This window comes from Peromyscus californicus, unplaced genomic scaffold (assembly GCF_007827085.1).
Source record: "Peromyscus californicus insignis strain IS unplaced genomic scaffold, ASM782708v3 Scaffold_5__1_contigs__length_169319896, whole genome shotgun sequence".
Classification (NCBI taxonomy): domain Eukaryota; kingdom Metazoa; phylum Chordata; class Mammalia; order Rodentia; family Cricetidae; genus Peromyscus; species Peromyscus californicus.
In genome coordinates, this window is record NW_026294573.1 from 88683124 (window position 1) to 88700360 (window position 17237).

General features: G+C 38.1%; 1 protein-coding gene across 1 annotated transcript in view; it reads left to right on the forward strand.

The window, feature by feature from the left end:
* Shoc1 (shortage in chiasmata 1) overlaps positions 1 to 17237 on the forward strand; it is an 80928-nt gene that overhangs the window by 37274 nt on the left and 26417 nt on the right. The window contains exons 12-17 of the mRNA XM_052717216.1: positions 434 to 1303; positions 3879 to 4004; positions 4422 to 4598; positions 6677 to 6781; positions 11715 to 11893; positions 13066 to 13138. Coding sequence (XP_052573176.1) covers positions 434 to 1303; positions 3879 to 4004; positions 4422 to 4598; positions 6677 to 6781; positions 11715 to 11893; positions 13066 to 13138 — 1530 coding nt within the window. The remainder of the gene's footprint in view (positions 1 to 433; positions 1304 to 3878; positions 4005 to 4421; positions 4599 to 6676; positions 6782 to 11714; positions 11894 to 13065; positions 13139 to 17237) is intronic.

Sequence of the window (17237 nt, forward strand, 5' to 3'; positions counted from 1 at the left end):
CAGCCCTTTGTCCAAGGCTGTAACTCATTATAACCTATTAGCAACAGAGCTTTACTGGAGTTTCTTCTTTGCCTAGTAATTGAACTCCTAGTATTGAGAGATGGTTGCCAGGCAGTGATGACGCACACCTTTAATCTCAGGACTCAGGAGGCAGAGGCAGGTGGATCTCTGTGAGTTTGAAGCCAGTCTGGTCTACAAAGTGAGTTCCAGGATAGTCAGAACTACATAGAGAAACCCTATCTCAAAGAAAAGAAAAGAGATGATAAACTTTTATGGTTTTTTAAGCTTATTTTATTTAGAAGCAAAAATGTATTTTCCAAACAATAAACAAACAACCTTTAAAGATAAAATTATGTTACTAGGAATCTATAACCAAAAGTTATTCATTTAGGTATAGAAATCATTTTGGTGTCTTTTATCTTCTTGTTTCCAGCCTGGTTAGAACATCAGAATTGTCCCTTGCCCATCATGCCTATGAGTGTGAAATCTACCAGTGTTCCCAGATTATGTCCACAGAAGAGACCATTTTCAGAAAAAGAAGTGCTGCATCTTTGTTTGTCTGATGAATGTGTCTCTGTTAAAAAACCAAAAAAGGAAGAAAATCCAAAGAATGACCAAGAACTAGCTGCTGGAATAATGCAGAAGATAGACAACAGTCATGTTGAATTTGATATGTCTGATGAATGTGTCTCTATTAAAAAGCCAGAAAAGGAAGAAAATCCAAAGAATGACCAAGAACTAGCTGCTGGAATAATGCAGAAGATAGACAACAGTCATGTTGAATTTGATATGTCTGATGAATGTGTCTCTGTTAAAAAACCAGAAAAGGAAGAAAATCCAAAGAATGACCAAGAACTAGCTGCTGGAATAATGCAGAAGATAGACAACAGTCATGTTGAATTTGATATGTCTGATGAATGTGTCTCTATTAAAAAACCAGAAAAGGAAGAAAATCCAAAGAATGACCAAGAACTAGCTGCTGGAATAATGCAGAAGATAGACAACAGTCATGTTGAATTTGATATGTCTGATGAATGTGTCTCTGTTAAAAAACCAGAAAAGGAAGAAAATCCAAAGAATGACCAAGAACTAGCTGCTAGAATAATGCAGAAGATAGACAACAGTCATGTTGGACCATATAACTCTGTGCCATCTGTTGAATCAACTTCCTCTTCACGGATCAAGGCATCTGACAATAAAAAACAGAATAACTTGGACCTTTTGAGCGAGTTTATTACTCTGAGAAGTAAATACAAGACTTTTACTTCAGATGCTGAAGTCACAGGCCATGACCAAAACAGTGGTGGGTAACAGTAAAACTTTGGCGTAGACACATAGACTGGGCACTGTCTGTTATACAAATGCAAGAAAATTCAAGCTCTTCTAGAGAATTGTATAGTTTTTCATAGACAAGGAAAGTGCCATTGACACTCCTTATAAATAGAGATAGATATGTAGGTATAGATTTAGATGTGGATATATGGATATGGATATAAATGTGCTTTCAAAGATTAAAAAGCACATTTTAATTTGTAACAAAGCCATTCCTTTTAAAACTTGCTTTGTATAGCTTGGATATATAAGCTTAGTATTCCTAACTTGATCATTCGCTCATGCTTTTTTTTTATTAACTTACAATCTTATGCCAGTATTTTCAAAAATAGTTTTATTAATTCTTCAAGAATTTCAAACATTTTCTTTTTAACATTATCATTTCCCCCTTCCCATCTCCAATCAGATCCATCCTCCATTTCATACCCACCTAACTTTATGTCCTCATATTTTAAAAAGGTTTCTTTATTTTGTTTTATATGTATGGGTGTTTTGCTTGCATGTATGCATATATGCACTGCATGAGTCCTAGTACCCATGGAAGCTAGAAGAGGGTGCTGGGTCCCCTGGAACTGGAGTTAGACATGTGAGCTGCCATGTGCATGCTGGCCACTGAACTTGGGTCTTCTGCAAGAGCAGTAAGTGCTCTTCATCTCTGAGCCACCTCTCCAGACCCACCTTTTTTTTTTAACCCATTGAACCCCATTAGTGCTACCTATGTGCTCTTAACTAGTGGCCGTCCTTTGGAGCTTGGTTAGACCTATCAAGGGCTGCACTTTCCCAGCAGCTATCAGTTACCAGTAGCTCCTTAGTTAGGGCTTTATCTTAGTACTTTAACACACTTCAATGTGTACTTACACATTTTCCACATTTTCTCATTTAATTGCTCATTACTCTTTCTAATATTATCAAAGAGTTTCTATTTGAGTTGTAATTGTCATGTATTTCCTGCTTCTAACGATATCAAAAATAGTACAGTGTGTCATATCATTTCACTTCCAGTTTAAAAAAAATAGAACTCAGGTTGGAGAGATGGCTCAGCGGTTAAGAGCACTGGCTGCTCTTAGAGTACCTGGGTTCAATTTCCAGCACCCACATGGCAGCTCACAACTGTCTCTAACTCCACTTCCAGGGGATCTGACTCCTCCATACCAACACACATAAAATAAAGTTAAGTAAATTATATAAAAAATAGAACTCTAGAATAATTTTTTTTTATTTCAGACAAGGTCTCACTATGTAGCTCTCCTAGAATTCACTATGTAGACCAGGCTGGCCTCAAACTCACAGAGAACCTCTGCCTCCCGAGTGCTTCAATTAAAGGTGTACACCCCTACACCTGGTGCATTCTAGAATAATTTTGATAGACTTTACCTTGGTGAAATTGGTACAGAAAGTGTTTATGTTGCTTAGAGCATGATTTGGCCTTGCAGTCCTATGTTCTATCTGTGGAGACAAGATTTGGTTCTCAGTGTCATGCAGTTGTGTCCGATTTTCCAAAAGGTGTGACAGTCATTTATGGATGTGCTGAAGCTCATTACTGAGTGTACAGTAAGGGAATGAACTTCCCCCAAAGAAGGAAGTATTCTCAGCGTGTCTTATTAGCTTTCTCAAAAACTTCAATAGTTAATATCACTTGACTGTATCTATTCGGATTACTTTAAATTATCCAGTAGTATTACTTCAAGGTGATATAATCTAATTAGATATTCTCCAAATTATACTTGGGATTCTTTATTTTTATTTAAGACAGGATCTTTCTGTGTAGCCATGTCTGGCCTCGAATTTGTGATCCTCCTGCCTTAGCCTTCCAAGTGCAGGGATTATAGACATAGTCACCATGTCCCATTCCATTATCATACTTTTAACCTCACATATTAAAGTACCTCGGGTTGGTAATACAGTCTTAAAAGTATCTTATAATCATATTATTGGTGGGTGACATTAATATTTTAGTTAAAATAGCTATGTGCATACATCCATGAATCCTCTATAATACCTAAAAAAGAAAAAAAGACCATAGCATTTATTCAACACTGTATCAGGTACTGAATTGCGTATTAAAAGAGGGGTGGTTTGTTTGGGCTGGAAGTAAGGCAGGCAGCTATGGACAACTTCATGCAGAAGATGGCTGAATTGAGGGTAAGCAGTAAAAACTGGTGTCCCCGGAAAGGATGGAGACCTTAGAAGGCTTGGAACCCAGGAGAAGGTTTTAAATAGAAAGACAACTCGGGAAAGGCACGGAGGTGAGCTGTCGTCATTCTATGTGTCCAGAACTGGGCGGCATTTGACCCCTGTACCTAAGGTAGGATCCTAGCCCATGTTTACATATGAGGACACGCAGGCTGCTGTCAAGACTGGGGCTGAATTCTGACCAGACGCCAAAGTTTTCCCACTTCCGTCATCCACTTAGCTACTCAGCACGGCGTTGGGTCCACTGATCTGAATAATTTGTTTAACTTAGTCTCAATGTACTTCCATGAAGAAATTTAGCAACTATGATATTGAACACTGTGTTAAAGTGAACAATTTCATGTTTTTGCTAGAATTTCAAGATGAAGAAAAGTGTTCTCTGACTCTTCAAGAAGAAACTCCTGTTGTTTCTAATAACAAAACTCCAAAGGAGAGAAGTCAAGAAAGAACAGATGATGTCATTGAGATTCAGGCATCAGGTATGCAGTAGGCTTTCAAGATGCATTCTCTTTCACTTGATTTGGAAGTCCTCGCCCAGATTTGTAGAACATACCTTATTTTCCTGTAATTGTCTTTATTTGTTTCAGAAACTTAATTCCATTCCTACGTTCAAGTTTCTTCCAGACATGGGATGCCTGTGCACATCCATGTCTTTCTCCCACAATCATGCTCCAGCCCACTAACTACTGTTTCTTCCTTCATTAAAACTGGAGCCTCATCCCTACATCCATGTAAGAAGACTGAGCTGCGAGAGTCCTCAGTCTCTTCTTCCATGTTTGGGAAATGTGTTAGTAATGGTATGTTCTCTCACCCACTGTCAGGACTATACAGGTGCTTATCAGAAACAGCACACTGACCTTTTCACACACCCTGACTTGGATGCTCTTATTTTTCAGACACCCAGTGCCAAGCATACTGTCTCCTAGAAGCAGCAGCGACTCCCGTCTTAAACAAACTTGTTTGCCTCTGTACTTACCCTGCTGCTAATTGGAAATTTGCCACTGTCATATTTGACCAAACAAGATTCTTCTTAAAGGAACAAGAAAAAATAATAAATGATGCTGTTCACCAAGGTGAGTACAAATCAGATCCAGACTACTCGAGGAGGCACATTTGAAGACAACTGTAGCAATGCAGACCTCAGACCTGGAAGAAACCTTAACTGTAATTTAGCATGTAGTATCCACATCGAGGCCAAGCCCAGAAGATTCTCAATGAATCTCTTAAATGATATGTATTATTTAATAGATCTCCATTGCAAAAATGAAGTTAACCCCATAACTGTTCACATTGGAACTAGTACTTGGCCCTGCCCTGACCATGCCCAAACAAAATTGCAAAAACAAGATCCAAAGGATAAAATCATTTCTAGTGAACTTAACTGCATCCCATAATGAAACACAAGATTTATATAAACATAAACATACCCAGCACCCAACAACATAAAACTGATGAGATCTAGTGTAAAGTCATATCGCCAGACAATAAAGAAGCAGGAAATACAACTCATAAATAATGAGAATAATTTATTGAAACAAACCTAAATCAAAGATACTAGAGTTATCAGAGGTTGCTGAAGCTCATGATAACTGTTTCTACATATTCAGAAGGGGTTTTAGGCACCTGACATAACCATATCCAGTAATTACTGTTGTCATGGCTGGCCTCTAACACTGTGGTTCTGGGGAAGGAGAGAACAAACAACGATCTTAGAATAATACAGTAGACTTCTACTCTTCCTTATCCATATGAGCGCCTGTTCCCACTACTCATGCCATGGATGGAGAACTTCTCTTAGAGTTATTTCTGTCCCTGCTGGGGCATGCACATCGGGGTTTGTAGTTGCCTATGGTACAGGCCAGGACATACTAATAGGAAAAATAGGAAACTTACCTTTTGTTGAGTGACATTTTGAAATCTAGCCTCCTTCTCCAGTCTGCCTGTGACCATTCATTTTTCAGTCTGGTGTGGTATTCCATGTACTCTGTCTTGAAAAAGAGATAGTACACTGTGCTTACTACATGTTATCTGGACCTAGTTGTTTGTTAGTAAAGTCAATTTTCTAAATTCATTAAATTATACATATGTTAACAAATTGGCACTTCTTCTAAAAATAATATAGGTGGGCTGGAGAGATGGCTCAGTTATTTTAAGAGTATGTGCTTCTCCTACAAAGGACCTAGGCTCAGTTACCACATGGTGGTTCCTACCACCTGTATGTAACCTTCTTGTGGCCTCTGCCTGTTCCTGCATGCACATGGTGCACATAAACTCATACACACACACATACTCTTAAATAAAAAAAAAATATTTGCTGGATATGATGGTTCATGACTTTAATCATGCAACTCAGGAAGCAGGTGGATCTTTGTGAATTTGAGGCCATCCAGGGCTTCAAAGTAAGACCCTGAAACAACAAAAATAAAGCAAAATTGGGCCAGCAAGATGGCTTAGCAGATAAAGGTCCTTGCTGCCAAGCCTGGTGACCTGAGTTTGATTCCCAGAGCCCACATGGTGGAAGGAGAGACAGACTCGTGCAAGTTGTCTTGTAACCTCCACGCACGTGGGTGGTATAGGCATGCCCTCCTCTCCCCATCTCATGCTTTTACATTGTAGAAGAATCCAATCATTCATCTTCAGATAGTTCTAGAAGTGCATAGAATACATTAAGTAGGCAATTGGCTCATCCCTCTGAATACTTCTCTTATGTGAGTCATATCTCTGAGCTAACACTTTGAGATATCTATTTCCATTTCAAAGTATTTCTTCTTTTACAAATCTCTGCTTCTATCTTATCCAAATGTCAAGTTACTAATTTAATTTTCTTCTTGGTTAGAACTATTTTTTTTTCTTTCAAAAAAAGTAAACATAATTGAATATTCTTTGCCAGTAGGGGATGAGCTGGGCAGTCAGCTGTCTGGGCTTAGTGCTATCCTGAGCATCACTTATCCTCATTAAAGCTGTGTCCTTCTCTGTAATGAGGATCACAGTAATCCTGACAGGATTATTAGAGAGTCGATGAACTAACCTGCTTATCTAACACAGCCTAACAATAGTAAGCACTCGCTAATAGATACTAGCTCTTATTATCAAGCAGATTTGATACATATTCTAAAACTCTAATGTGTTAACTATGTTTTTGCTTGTATAGGTAAAAATGATGACAGAGAAATAACATTCAGGCTTGCTGCTCTCTTACATCTCCTGGTAACAATTAGAGACGTCCTTTTAACATGCAGCTTGGAGACAGCATTAGGTTGGTAGGAAATTTTTTATTTTTGCTTTCTTCTTGTTGAATAGTCCATCTGAAATAACTTTACTTTTCTGAAAAAGATATACTTCTTGAAAAATTATGTAGCCTTCTTGCCTATTACACTGATCAACATACATTTTGTCATAATTATTAATGGGAGATATATATATATATATATATGGTGTATATTATACACATTTCAGTACTAAGAATCAAACTCAGGGCCCCTTAATAATACTGTAATACTAAATAAGCAGTCTATCACTAAGCAAGACTCTCAGCCCAGACTGGAACTATATATATATATATATATATATATATATATATATATATATATATATATATATATGTGTGTGTGTGTGTGTGTGTGTGTGTGTGTGTGTGTGTGTGTGTGTGTGTGTATGTGTGTGTGTGTGTGTTTGTGTGCGTATGTATGTATATATATGATATATCTGTATATATATGTATGCATATATGTATATATTATTTATGCTGGTAGTCTAGGTCTGAATTACAGAGTTCTGATGGCGACTTTATACAGATCTGAATGTATAATCATAATTATGTGCTGGTTTTTATATGAGGGTTGACATTTTGTCATATACATTTTAGGTCCTTAGTACATGTTTGCAACTTTGCCTTAAAAAGTAAGAACTAGCTATTGCTATACAAAATAATTTAGCCCTTACTATACGGGGCTAAAAGAGATTGAAAAGAGATGCTACTGGATTAGATTTGTTTTTTTAAGTTAGTTCTGGGCCTGGAGAGATGGCTCAGTATTTAAGAGTACAAATGTTCTTGCAGTGGACCCCAGTTCAGTTTCCAGACCCATGTTGAGCCGCTCCAGTGGGATTCTTGCTTCTGACCTCCACAGCACCGGCACTCAGGTGCATTTACCCCCCAACATACACATACAGATAACTAAAAATAAATTTGGAGTAAGCAGAGTTTCTCTGTGTAGCCCTGATTGTCCTGAAACTTACTCTGTTGACCAGGCTAGCCTCAAACTCAGAGATCCACCTGCCTTACCTCCTGAATGCTAGGATTAAAGATGTGTGCCACCATGCCTGGCCTACAATCTTTTTTAAAATGTTAAGACCAGACAGCAGTATTAAGAATCAGTAATGAAGCCAGGCAGTGGTGGCCCACGCCTTTAATCCCAGCACTCAGGAGGCAGAGGCAGGCGGATCTTTGTGAGTTCAAGGCCAGCCTGGTCTACAGAGCGAGAGCCAGGAAAGGCACAAAGCTACACAGAGAAACCCTATCTCAACCCCCCCCCCCAAAAAAAAAGAAAAGAAAAAAAGAAATAAAAAAATCAGTAATGAGCTGGGCAGTTGGTATTACACACCTTTAATCCCAGCACTTGGGAGGCAGAGACAGGTGGATCTCTGTAAATTGAAGACCAGCCTGGTCTACAGAAGACCAGGACAGCCAGGGCTACACAGAGAAACCCTGTCTTAACAAACAAAACAAGAGCAATGAATCAGTAATGAGAATCAGATTTGAAAAAATTGAAAAAGGAGGTAAAACGTAAGTCAGTATCTTGGGGTTGGAGAGATGGCTCAGAGTGTTAAGAGCACTGGCTGTTCTTCCAGAGGACCATGGTTCAATTCCCAGCACCCACATGACAGCTCACAACTTTCTATAACTCCAGTTCCAGTGGTAAGATAAAAGGTCAATTATTGAATCTACTTTTAAAAAGGCACTACTTGTTTTAAATAGGATAAGTAATGAAATTTTTTGTCTGAATTTATCAAATGTTACTGGAGTGGGCATTGTTAATATATATAATGGAGTTTTTCATCTGAATCTGTCAAATGTTAATGAACTAGACATCATTAATGTAATTCTTGAGTGTATATATTGTATATACTTATTGGATTGTGGGGCGTTTACCCAACCACCCCCACAGTTCCCCAGAGTTTTCTTGAGTGCGAGCAGCAGGAAATATTAGATAGAAGGATTTATTGCGGAGAATATCGCGGAGATAAACAGATAGAAAATAAAGGATAGCCTCAAGAGGGCCTGGAACCTATTCCAACGGGCCCTGACTGTCTCTGCCCCAGGGTTTTTATAGAGACGCCAAGGGGTGGAGCAAAAGACCGCCTCCCCCAGCACAGCCAAGTGCAGACCATCTCAGACACCTGCACTCAGGCCCGTGGTCCTAATCATCCTCTATGTGGACCTGCTGGGTAAAGCCACAAGGAACCCGAGAACGGGCTCCCACATTGGATATAGTTTTTTTTGTATTAGTTATAAGCTTTTTTAAATTTTAGACAAAAAAGGGGAAATGTGGTGATATTGTGTTCCCCAAAATATTGTGCACCCTAATAAACTTATCTGGGGTCAGAGAACAGAACAGCCACTAGATAGACATAGAGGCCAGAAAATGGTGACACACACACACCTTTAATCCTAGCATTCCAAAGGCAGAAATCTGTCTGGATCTCTGTGAGTTCAAAGCCACACTGGAAACAGCCAGGCATAGTGACACATGCCTTTAATCCCAGGAAGTGATGGCAGGAAGCAGAAAGGTATATAAGGCATGAGGACAAGGAACTAGAGCCTGGTTAAGCTTTTAGGCTTTTGAGCAGCAGTTCAGCTAAGACCCATTTGGATGAGGACTCAGAGTCTTCCAGTCTGAGGAAACAGGATCCCAGCTGAGGAATTGGTGAGGTGAGGTTAGCTCTGGCCTGTTTTGTCTCTCTGATCTTCCAGCATTCACCCCAATACCTGGCCCCAGGTTTATTTTCATTAATAAGACCTTTTATGATTCGTGCTACAGTTCCAGGGGATCCAACACCCTCACATAGACATACATGTAGGCAAACACCAATGCTCATAAAAATAAATAAACAAAAAGTAATCATTAAAAACAAAAACAAAAAAATAAGTCAACCTAAAAGTTACCTGTCAGCTTTGCAGTACTAATATAAGAATTAACATGCACGTTCATGTAAAACATATGGAATAAGAAGTAAATATTTTAAGTTATCATTTCATTAATTACCCAAATATCTTTTTTTAAATTTTATGTATATGAGTTTCTATCTGCATATACAACTTTATGCCAAAAGAAGGCATCAGATTCCACTAGAGATGGTTATGAGCCACCATGTGGTTGTGAGCTTGTCAAAAAGAAATTCTTGGGATAAAAATCTAGATTTACTAAATATGAACATTCAAGGACAAGATTTAGGTTCTTTCATGTTTATGTTGCCCTTTGCAGACAGGTATGGTTGGATATGCTTGTAATGCCAGCTTTTGGGGAGGCTAAAATGCTCCCTTAGCCCTGGAATTTGAGACCATCCTGCAGAACATAGTAAGACTCTGTCCTATGTGCATGATTTAGACTCCAATGTTTTGGCAGATGCACAAATTAATTATGAATAAATACCATTTACTTTACCCTGAGTTTTTATAATCTAATGAGGTTGTCATATGCATTAAAAAAACAAAATTCAGCCGGGCGGTGGTGGCGCACGCCTTTAATCCCAGCACTCAGGAGGCAGAGCCAGGCGGATCTCTGTGAGTTCGAGGCCAGCCTGGGCTACCAAGTGAGTTCCAGAAAAGGCGCAAAGCTACACAGAGAAACCCTGTCTCGAAAAACCAAAAAAAAAAAAAAAAAAAAAAAAATTCAGGTACAAAGTTGCATAAATTAAATACTAAGAAAATTCCAATGAATAAATATTTCAAAAGGATTTCCATATAAGTGTAGATTCTGAAGTTTGTAGAAAGAGTGAATTAATACTCAATAAGCAGGAATCAGGAGAAAATAAGATATATTAAACATATGGAGATATATACAAGTAAATTAATGTTATATAGCTTAAAAAGAGACATGTGGTATTGATTTTTTAACTTCCCCCAATTTTAAAGACATTATATGTTTGAGAAGGAAGATATGTTTATCTGATTTCAGCATTGTACTGGTTAATTCCAGAACTACTTGGGAGGCAAAGGCAGATGGATCTCTGTGATGTGAGGCCAGCCTGATCTACATAACAAATTCCAGACCAGCCAAGGATAGACAGTGAGACTATGACTCAAAAAAAAAAGAAAAGAATAAAAGAAAAATAAAACAGTATTACCCAGCATGTGCATGTATCAAAATAGTACATAGTATTCCCTAAGTAGATATACTTTTTAATAGTACTTATGTATTGGGTATAAATTTAAATTAAAACAGCAACATATTTTATTAAAATCAGAATAGGACTACATGAAATGTTAACTGTCACTGTTTTTGTTTTCATTTTGTTTATTTTATTTTTATTTTCTGTGTTTGGGTGTTTTGCCTGTGGAGACCAGAAGAGGCATCAGATCCTCTGGAACTAAAGTTACAGACAATTGTTATCTATCATGTAGATGCTGAGAACTGATCCTCTATCCTCTGGAAAAACAGCCAGTATTTTTCACTACTGATCCATCTCTCCAGATCTATTAACTGTCACTTAAGATTTATTTCCTAGCCAGACATGGTAGTGCACACCTTTAATCCCAGCACTCAGTAGGCAGAAGCAAAGGCAGGAAGATCTCTGTGAGTTCCAGGCCAGCCTGATCTACATAGTGAGTTCCAGAATGGCCTGGTCTACGTAGTGAATTCCAGGACAGCCCAGGTTACATAGAGAGACCCTGTCTCAAAAAACAAAGGCCGGACGGTGGTGTCGCACGCCTTTAATCCCAGCACTCGGGAGGCAGAGCCAGGTGGATCTCTGTGAGTTCGAGGCCAGCCTGGGCTACCAAGTGAGTCCCAGGAAAGGCGCAAAGCTACACAGAGAAACCCTGTCTCGAAAAACAAAAACAAAAAAAAAAAAACAAAAAAAAAAAAAACCAAGAAGATTTATTTATTTATTTATTTATGGTGATTTTTGCCATGGAGTTATAGTCAAAAACATTAAAGGGCTTAATATTTTTCCCTAATTTTCTTTAACAGGATATTTGTCAAATGCAAAAGATATCTACAAAAGTGTGTTAGACTCCTGCTTGGATAACATTTGGAGACAGCTGAAAATTTTACAGTTTATTACGGAAAAAAGGCCTAAAACCAACTATAAGATCCAAGAATTGCAATGTCAGATACTAAGCTGGTTGAAAAGTCAACAACAATTTAAGGTTGGGTATCGAGCTAAAGCAGATAAAGTAATTAGTATAAATAAGGGCCCCTTATTTATGATTTTATGCATTTAACTTTGAAGTTATAAAATAGGCTATTTGGCTCTTGACAATTTCCTCCTTAAGTAAGATAACAGTAGTCTCAGATGCAGAGAAAGGGGGATTTGTGTCATTATTCATTGCCTTCCAATTTAAAATGCTTTAATTTCTGTTATAAAGTATTGTCATGGATTGGTCCTCCACGGGATTGGTTCTCCCCACCTGGTATTTGCACAAGATCATGGAAATTTACATCATAATATAACTACAATAATTTATTTGGGGGTAATAATCTAGAATCTCATCTGTCATGATATTATAAAAAATACCTTATGTATTTGTTTATCTTCTCACATACCCTACATCAATTATATGAGAGCTGAATTAATGAAGTTTTAAGGCAAAATACCTCTTTAAACCTAATCTCGCAGAAAAACATTACAAGTGGTCACACTAAATCTGAATACAAGTTTATATGGGTTTTTTCCCTTTTCCACTTCATCACTCCTTTATCTTAGACTTTATAGTTTCTTGAATGACTTCCACAGGTCGTTAAATTAAATCAATAAATGAGAAATTTACTATTGAAACTGATCTACTGCTCCCCTCCAAAAGAGAAACTGCATGTTAAGAAGAATGCAGCAGCTACTCCTTTTCTCCAATGATTTCACACTTGTAGGGGTTGAAATAAACAGTACAAAACAGGCTGAGACAACTTGTACATGGGTGTTATAGATAGGAACACTAAGGCACTGCCTCAAAACACTCCCCCGGTGATGTCTGGTGTTACCAGAATTTAGAACAGGAGTATTTACTTTGTAACCTGTGTGTTCCCTTTTTGTTTGTAAGGCTGGGTTCTTTGTGCAGCAGAGGCTGGCCTTGACCTCCAGGTCCTCCTGCCTAGGCCTCCTTAGTGCTGGGTTCACAGGCTACCACACGTGGGAACTCTGCTCTCATTGTCTGTAGCAAAACTGTGAGGAAGAATAATCCAGCTGGGGATATACCTCAGGGTAGAGCACTTGCTAGCATGTTGGGGCCCTAGGTTTGACCTCCAGTACCACAAAATAATAAATAAATACATAAGAAAAGAATAATCATTCAACACTACATGTGTAATTCTTACTTTTGTCTAGGTACTGATTATAATAAGAATGGACACAGATGGAGAAAAGCATTTGCTTATTAAAACCCTTAAGAAAATAGAAGGTAGGGGCATTTAATTTATGTTTCATTTAGTAAATGCTTTAAGTTATACAAATGCATTCATCTAACTGTTATTGACAGTAAAATACCATAAATTTGTCTTCTCATAATCTAGGACTCAGTGGGGTTTTACCAATGGTTTGATTCTCCGGTTGCTCAAACTTTCACCAGTATTTAACTAACAATTTTTAAACTAATGTAGATTCTAAGTCTGTAATATATCTGTAATACTTATATGTATTTTTATTAAGAACTGACATGTTTTGTAGATTACTTCCTAGTTGCTACATTGATACTGGCTGCGTAACAACTCAGTTTTATAAACAAAGAAAACATTCATAAAGATTATGTAGCATACTAGATCTTATAGGTAGTAATTAGGAGATAGTATCTAACCAGTTTCCTCATGTCACTGTATACTTCAGCTCTGCTCACTGATGCCCCCATCAGCCCTTTCTACTTTGAGCTTAGGAACCCATTGCTTACATGCAGTTTCTATCACACTATAACTGAAACATGACTTTCTCCCATAAGCCATTGCTTCCTCTGTAGCCCTCTCATGTGGAAGCTGATTATTTTCCTTTCAGATTTTTATTTATTTGTGTGTATGAATGTGAACTCCTACCTACACGATGGAAGGAGAGAACCAACGCCTGCAATTGGTTTCTGACCTACACACACAAACACGCACACTAAATAAATAAATCAGGAAAGTGCTGCACAGTATTGGCATGTGATGTGGAGGTGAGGAAATGATTGGCAGTTGCAGCTCTTGTCTGGGCTTCAGGCTGAGTACCCAGTTGCCTTTGATACGCGCTGTCTCATTTCATTCATTTCTGCTGACACGAAACTCTTGACTATACAACTGGAAGTGTTTGAATCTTTCAAACTGACAACTCTCCTCAGCCAGGAGCTAGCTGGGCCTTTTTTATATCTAGTGATAGGGGAAAAAAATCTGGTTTCATTTTCTATATATTTTAAGATCTAGTAAGGCACTCACCATGTCATTAATTTGTTTCTAGGATCAGAGCTAATATAAAACACTCATTTAGACTTTCGATGATGTGAGTCACCTTATGATCTGTAAAGAGATAATACTTGTCTTTATTGCTGCTAAACTATGTGTATCTAGTAATATTACACATAATGGTTAACCATTACTATGTCATTATTATACAATAACTTTGTGAACTTTGCAATTTATGGAAGTACACTAATAGATTATAGAATTAATTTAGACTTAGTCTAACTGTTCTTTAATTAGTTATGTCAACCCAAAATAAGCTAGATGAATGTAAGGATACTATAGTCAGAAGTTTTTCTCCAGTCCCACCTGGCCCACGGTCCCACAGCTGCTTTTAAAGTAATTACTCAGAGGCTTATATTAATTACCAATTGCATTGTATATGGCAGGCTTGTTGCTAGCTAGCTCTTATAACTTAAATTAACCCATTTCTATTAATCTATGTTTTGCTGCATGTTCCGTGGCTTACTGCTCTGCTGGCATGTTGTTCCTTGGGCAACAAGCTGGCATCTGTCTGTCTCTCCTTTCTCTTCCTGTCTATCTGCTTGGATTTCTGCCTGCCTCTAAGCTGCCTTGCCATAGGCCAATGCAGCTTTATCAACCAATCAGGGCAACACATATTCACAGCATATAGAAAGATATCCCACAGCACTTCCCCTTTTCTGTCTAATCAAAAAGGAAGGTTTTAACTTTAACATAGTAAAATTACATATAATAGAACAGTTATGAAGCAGGAATTACAATATCTAGTCCATTCGTATTTGGCAATTCTATCCTATATTTATGAGTCTAAAGTTTCATATCTAATTTATCTTTTATCATAACCAAGAAAAATTGTAACTATCTAGTCTTCAACTACATCAAAGACCCCAGAAGGATATAATGTTACCTAAGTAAACAGGAAATGCATTGTAAGCAGCTTCCAAAATTCTCAAAATGACAGAGACAGCTGCCTAACTGGACAGTCATCCAAAGTTTTTCTGTGATGTTGGGGCATCCATCTTCAGTCTATAGGCCTAAAGTCTCTCAATTGCTTCTCTCTGTGTCCTGTAGAATGTCTGGCAGTTTCTTCTGTGAAGCAGGAACCTGAAGGGCCATCTCACTTTGCAAAGTTCAGTGGTCACCTTCCTATGGGTCCTGCATGTGCAGTTTATATAACATCCTGTCAAGCAGTCCAGGCAAGATCAGTTTCTTGCCCAAATGGCCATTTTGTGCCAAGAAGATAAACTCCATATAGAGTGTCTTCGATGCCCATTTTTCCCTTTGAAGTAAATGGGTGCTGCCAGGAACAGATGTGTCTCACTATCCAGAGAAGTCTGAGCTCTTAAAACATTTTAAATGCCATATTCTGTAGGTCTTTAAAGTGTTTGAAGATTACCTACCTAATTGAAATATATCTATGTATACCTAGAAAACTTAACTAACATGACTATAAAGTTTGATTATCATGGATGACTAATTATTAATCTATATTTCTTAATTATACATTATAATTTCAAATGAGCTGCATAAACATACTTTAAATAAGAGTAGAAATATACATACAGTATAACAAAAATTAACTTTAAATTTGCATCAATAAACTAAAATCCATAGCAATGTTAAACATTTTAAACAAACTTTAAAAGTAGATTCAATAATCTACCCTTTTATCCTATCATGTCTATATCCACCTTTTTTTTACAAAGAGATTGTATTTATAATCAACCCCATTTAAATAAAAATAAACATTTATAAACAATATTTTGGGAATTTGGGCGTAGCTTCTCATACTACTTCCTGCTGGTTGGGGGTGCTGGCAATCTTATGGGGCCTGAGAAAATTAAGAATTACGGTCAAGTCCTGACTGGAGTAGTGTGTGAGGCTGTATTCTCTGAGCCAGTTGCCTTGAAGTTGATTTTGGATATTGGATCATCTGGGCCACGGTGTCATCAGAGACCTTTTAGGGGGTCTTGGCTGGTCAAACCATATTAGCCTGGAAGCAGTCCACAGTCTCTCATCTTCTATGCAAACAAAAGCAGAACCTCTTTTCCAAAGCAATATATTTTTAGACATAAATTTTGAAGTCAAGATACCTTTAAAATATATACATTGGTTTAACTTAGCAGCCTTTACGATCAAATGTCTTTCTGCAGTTAAAAATCCCAGAGACAATATAATCCAGACTCTGTGTAACTTCCATCTTTATGTGGCTTATTTTTTTATATTACTTTTACTGCCTCTTTAAAGACTTTATTTTAAAAAACATCTATTTCTTTATATAAGTACATATACTCCCTTTCCTCTCTCTTCCAAGCCTACATGCATTTTTACACACACTATAAACTGTTTAGAGTTTTATTCCATCTGAATCTGTTCTTACTGTGTTTCTGTAATCATTTTCTGACCATTGCTTTAAAGTGCAGAGCCTAGGACAGAAATGCAGGCCTGGCTGCTGGCTCCGCCCACCTCAGCTTGGCAGAGGTAATTCACCACCAGACCAGCTCTGGGAGCCATGCTCTCCACCAACTCTGGGAGGCAGTGGGTCTATGCCTCTGTCAAGGAGAGTATAACCCAGAACCTCCCCACACACACACCTTTTTTTAAATCTGTACTAGCAAAAACTAAATCTCCCACACAGTGTGCTGTGCCACCTGGAGACCCCACTGTGTACTGTGGCGGGAATCTTCCATGTTGCGTAGTTCATGGCAGCTGGCGGCCAGCTCTCTTTCACAGACAGCTGTTGGGAAACGAGTCTCTATGCTGCTACTGGCAGGAGACTGTGAGACTAGGAAGCCTAGTGTGGCTCTGTTTCTGTGCCTTCAGAATCTTTAAGCTTTCTTAGGTCTGTGTGGATCAATGCCCAATGGTGAGCGCCAAATGTAGTCAGAAGTTTTTCTCCAGTCCCACCTGGCCCACGGTCCCACAGCCACTTATAAATAAATTATTCAGAGGTTTATATTAATTACCAATTGCATGGCACATGCAAGCTTCTCGCTAGCTAGCTCTTATAACTTGAATTAACCCATTTCTATTGATCTGTGTTTTGCCACGTGTTCCATGGCTTGCCAGTCTGCTGGCATGTTGTTCCTTGGGCAG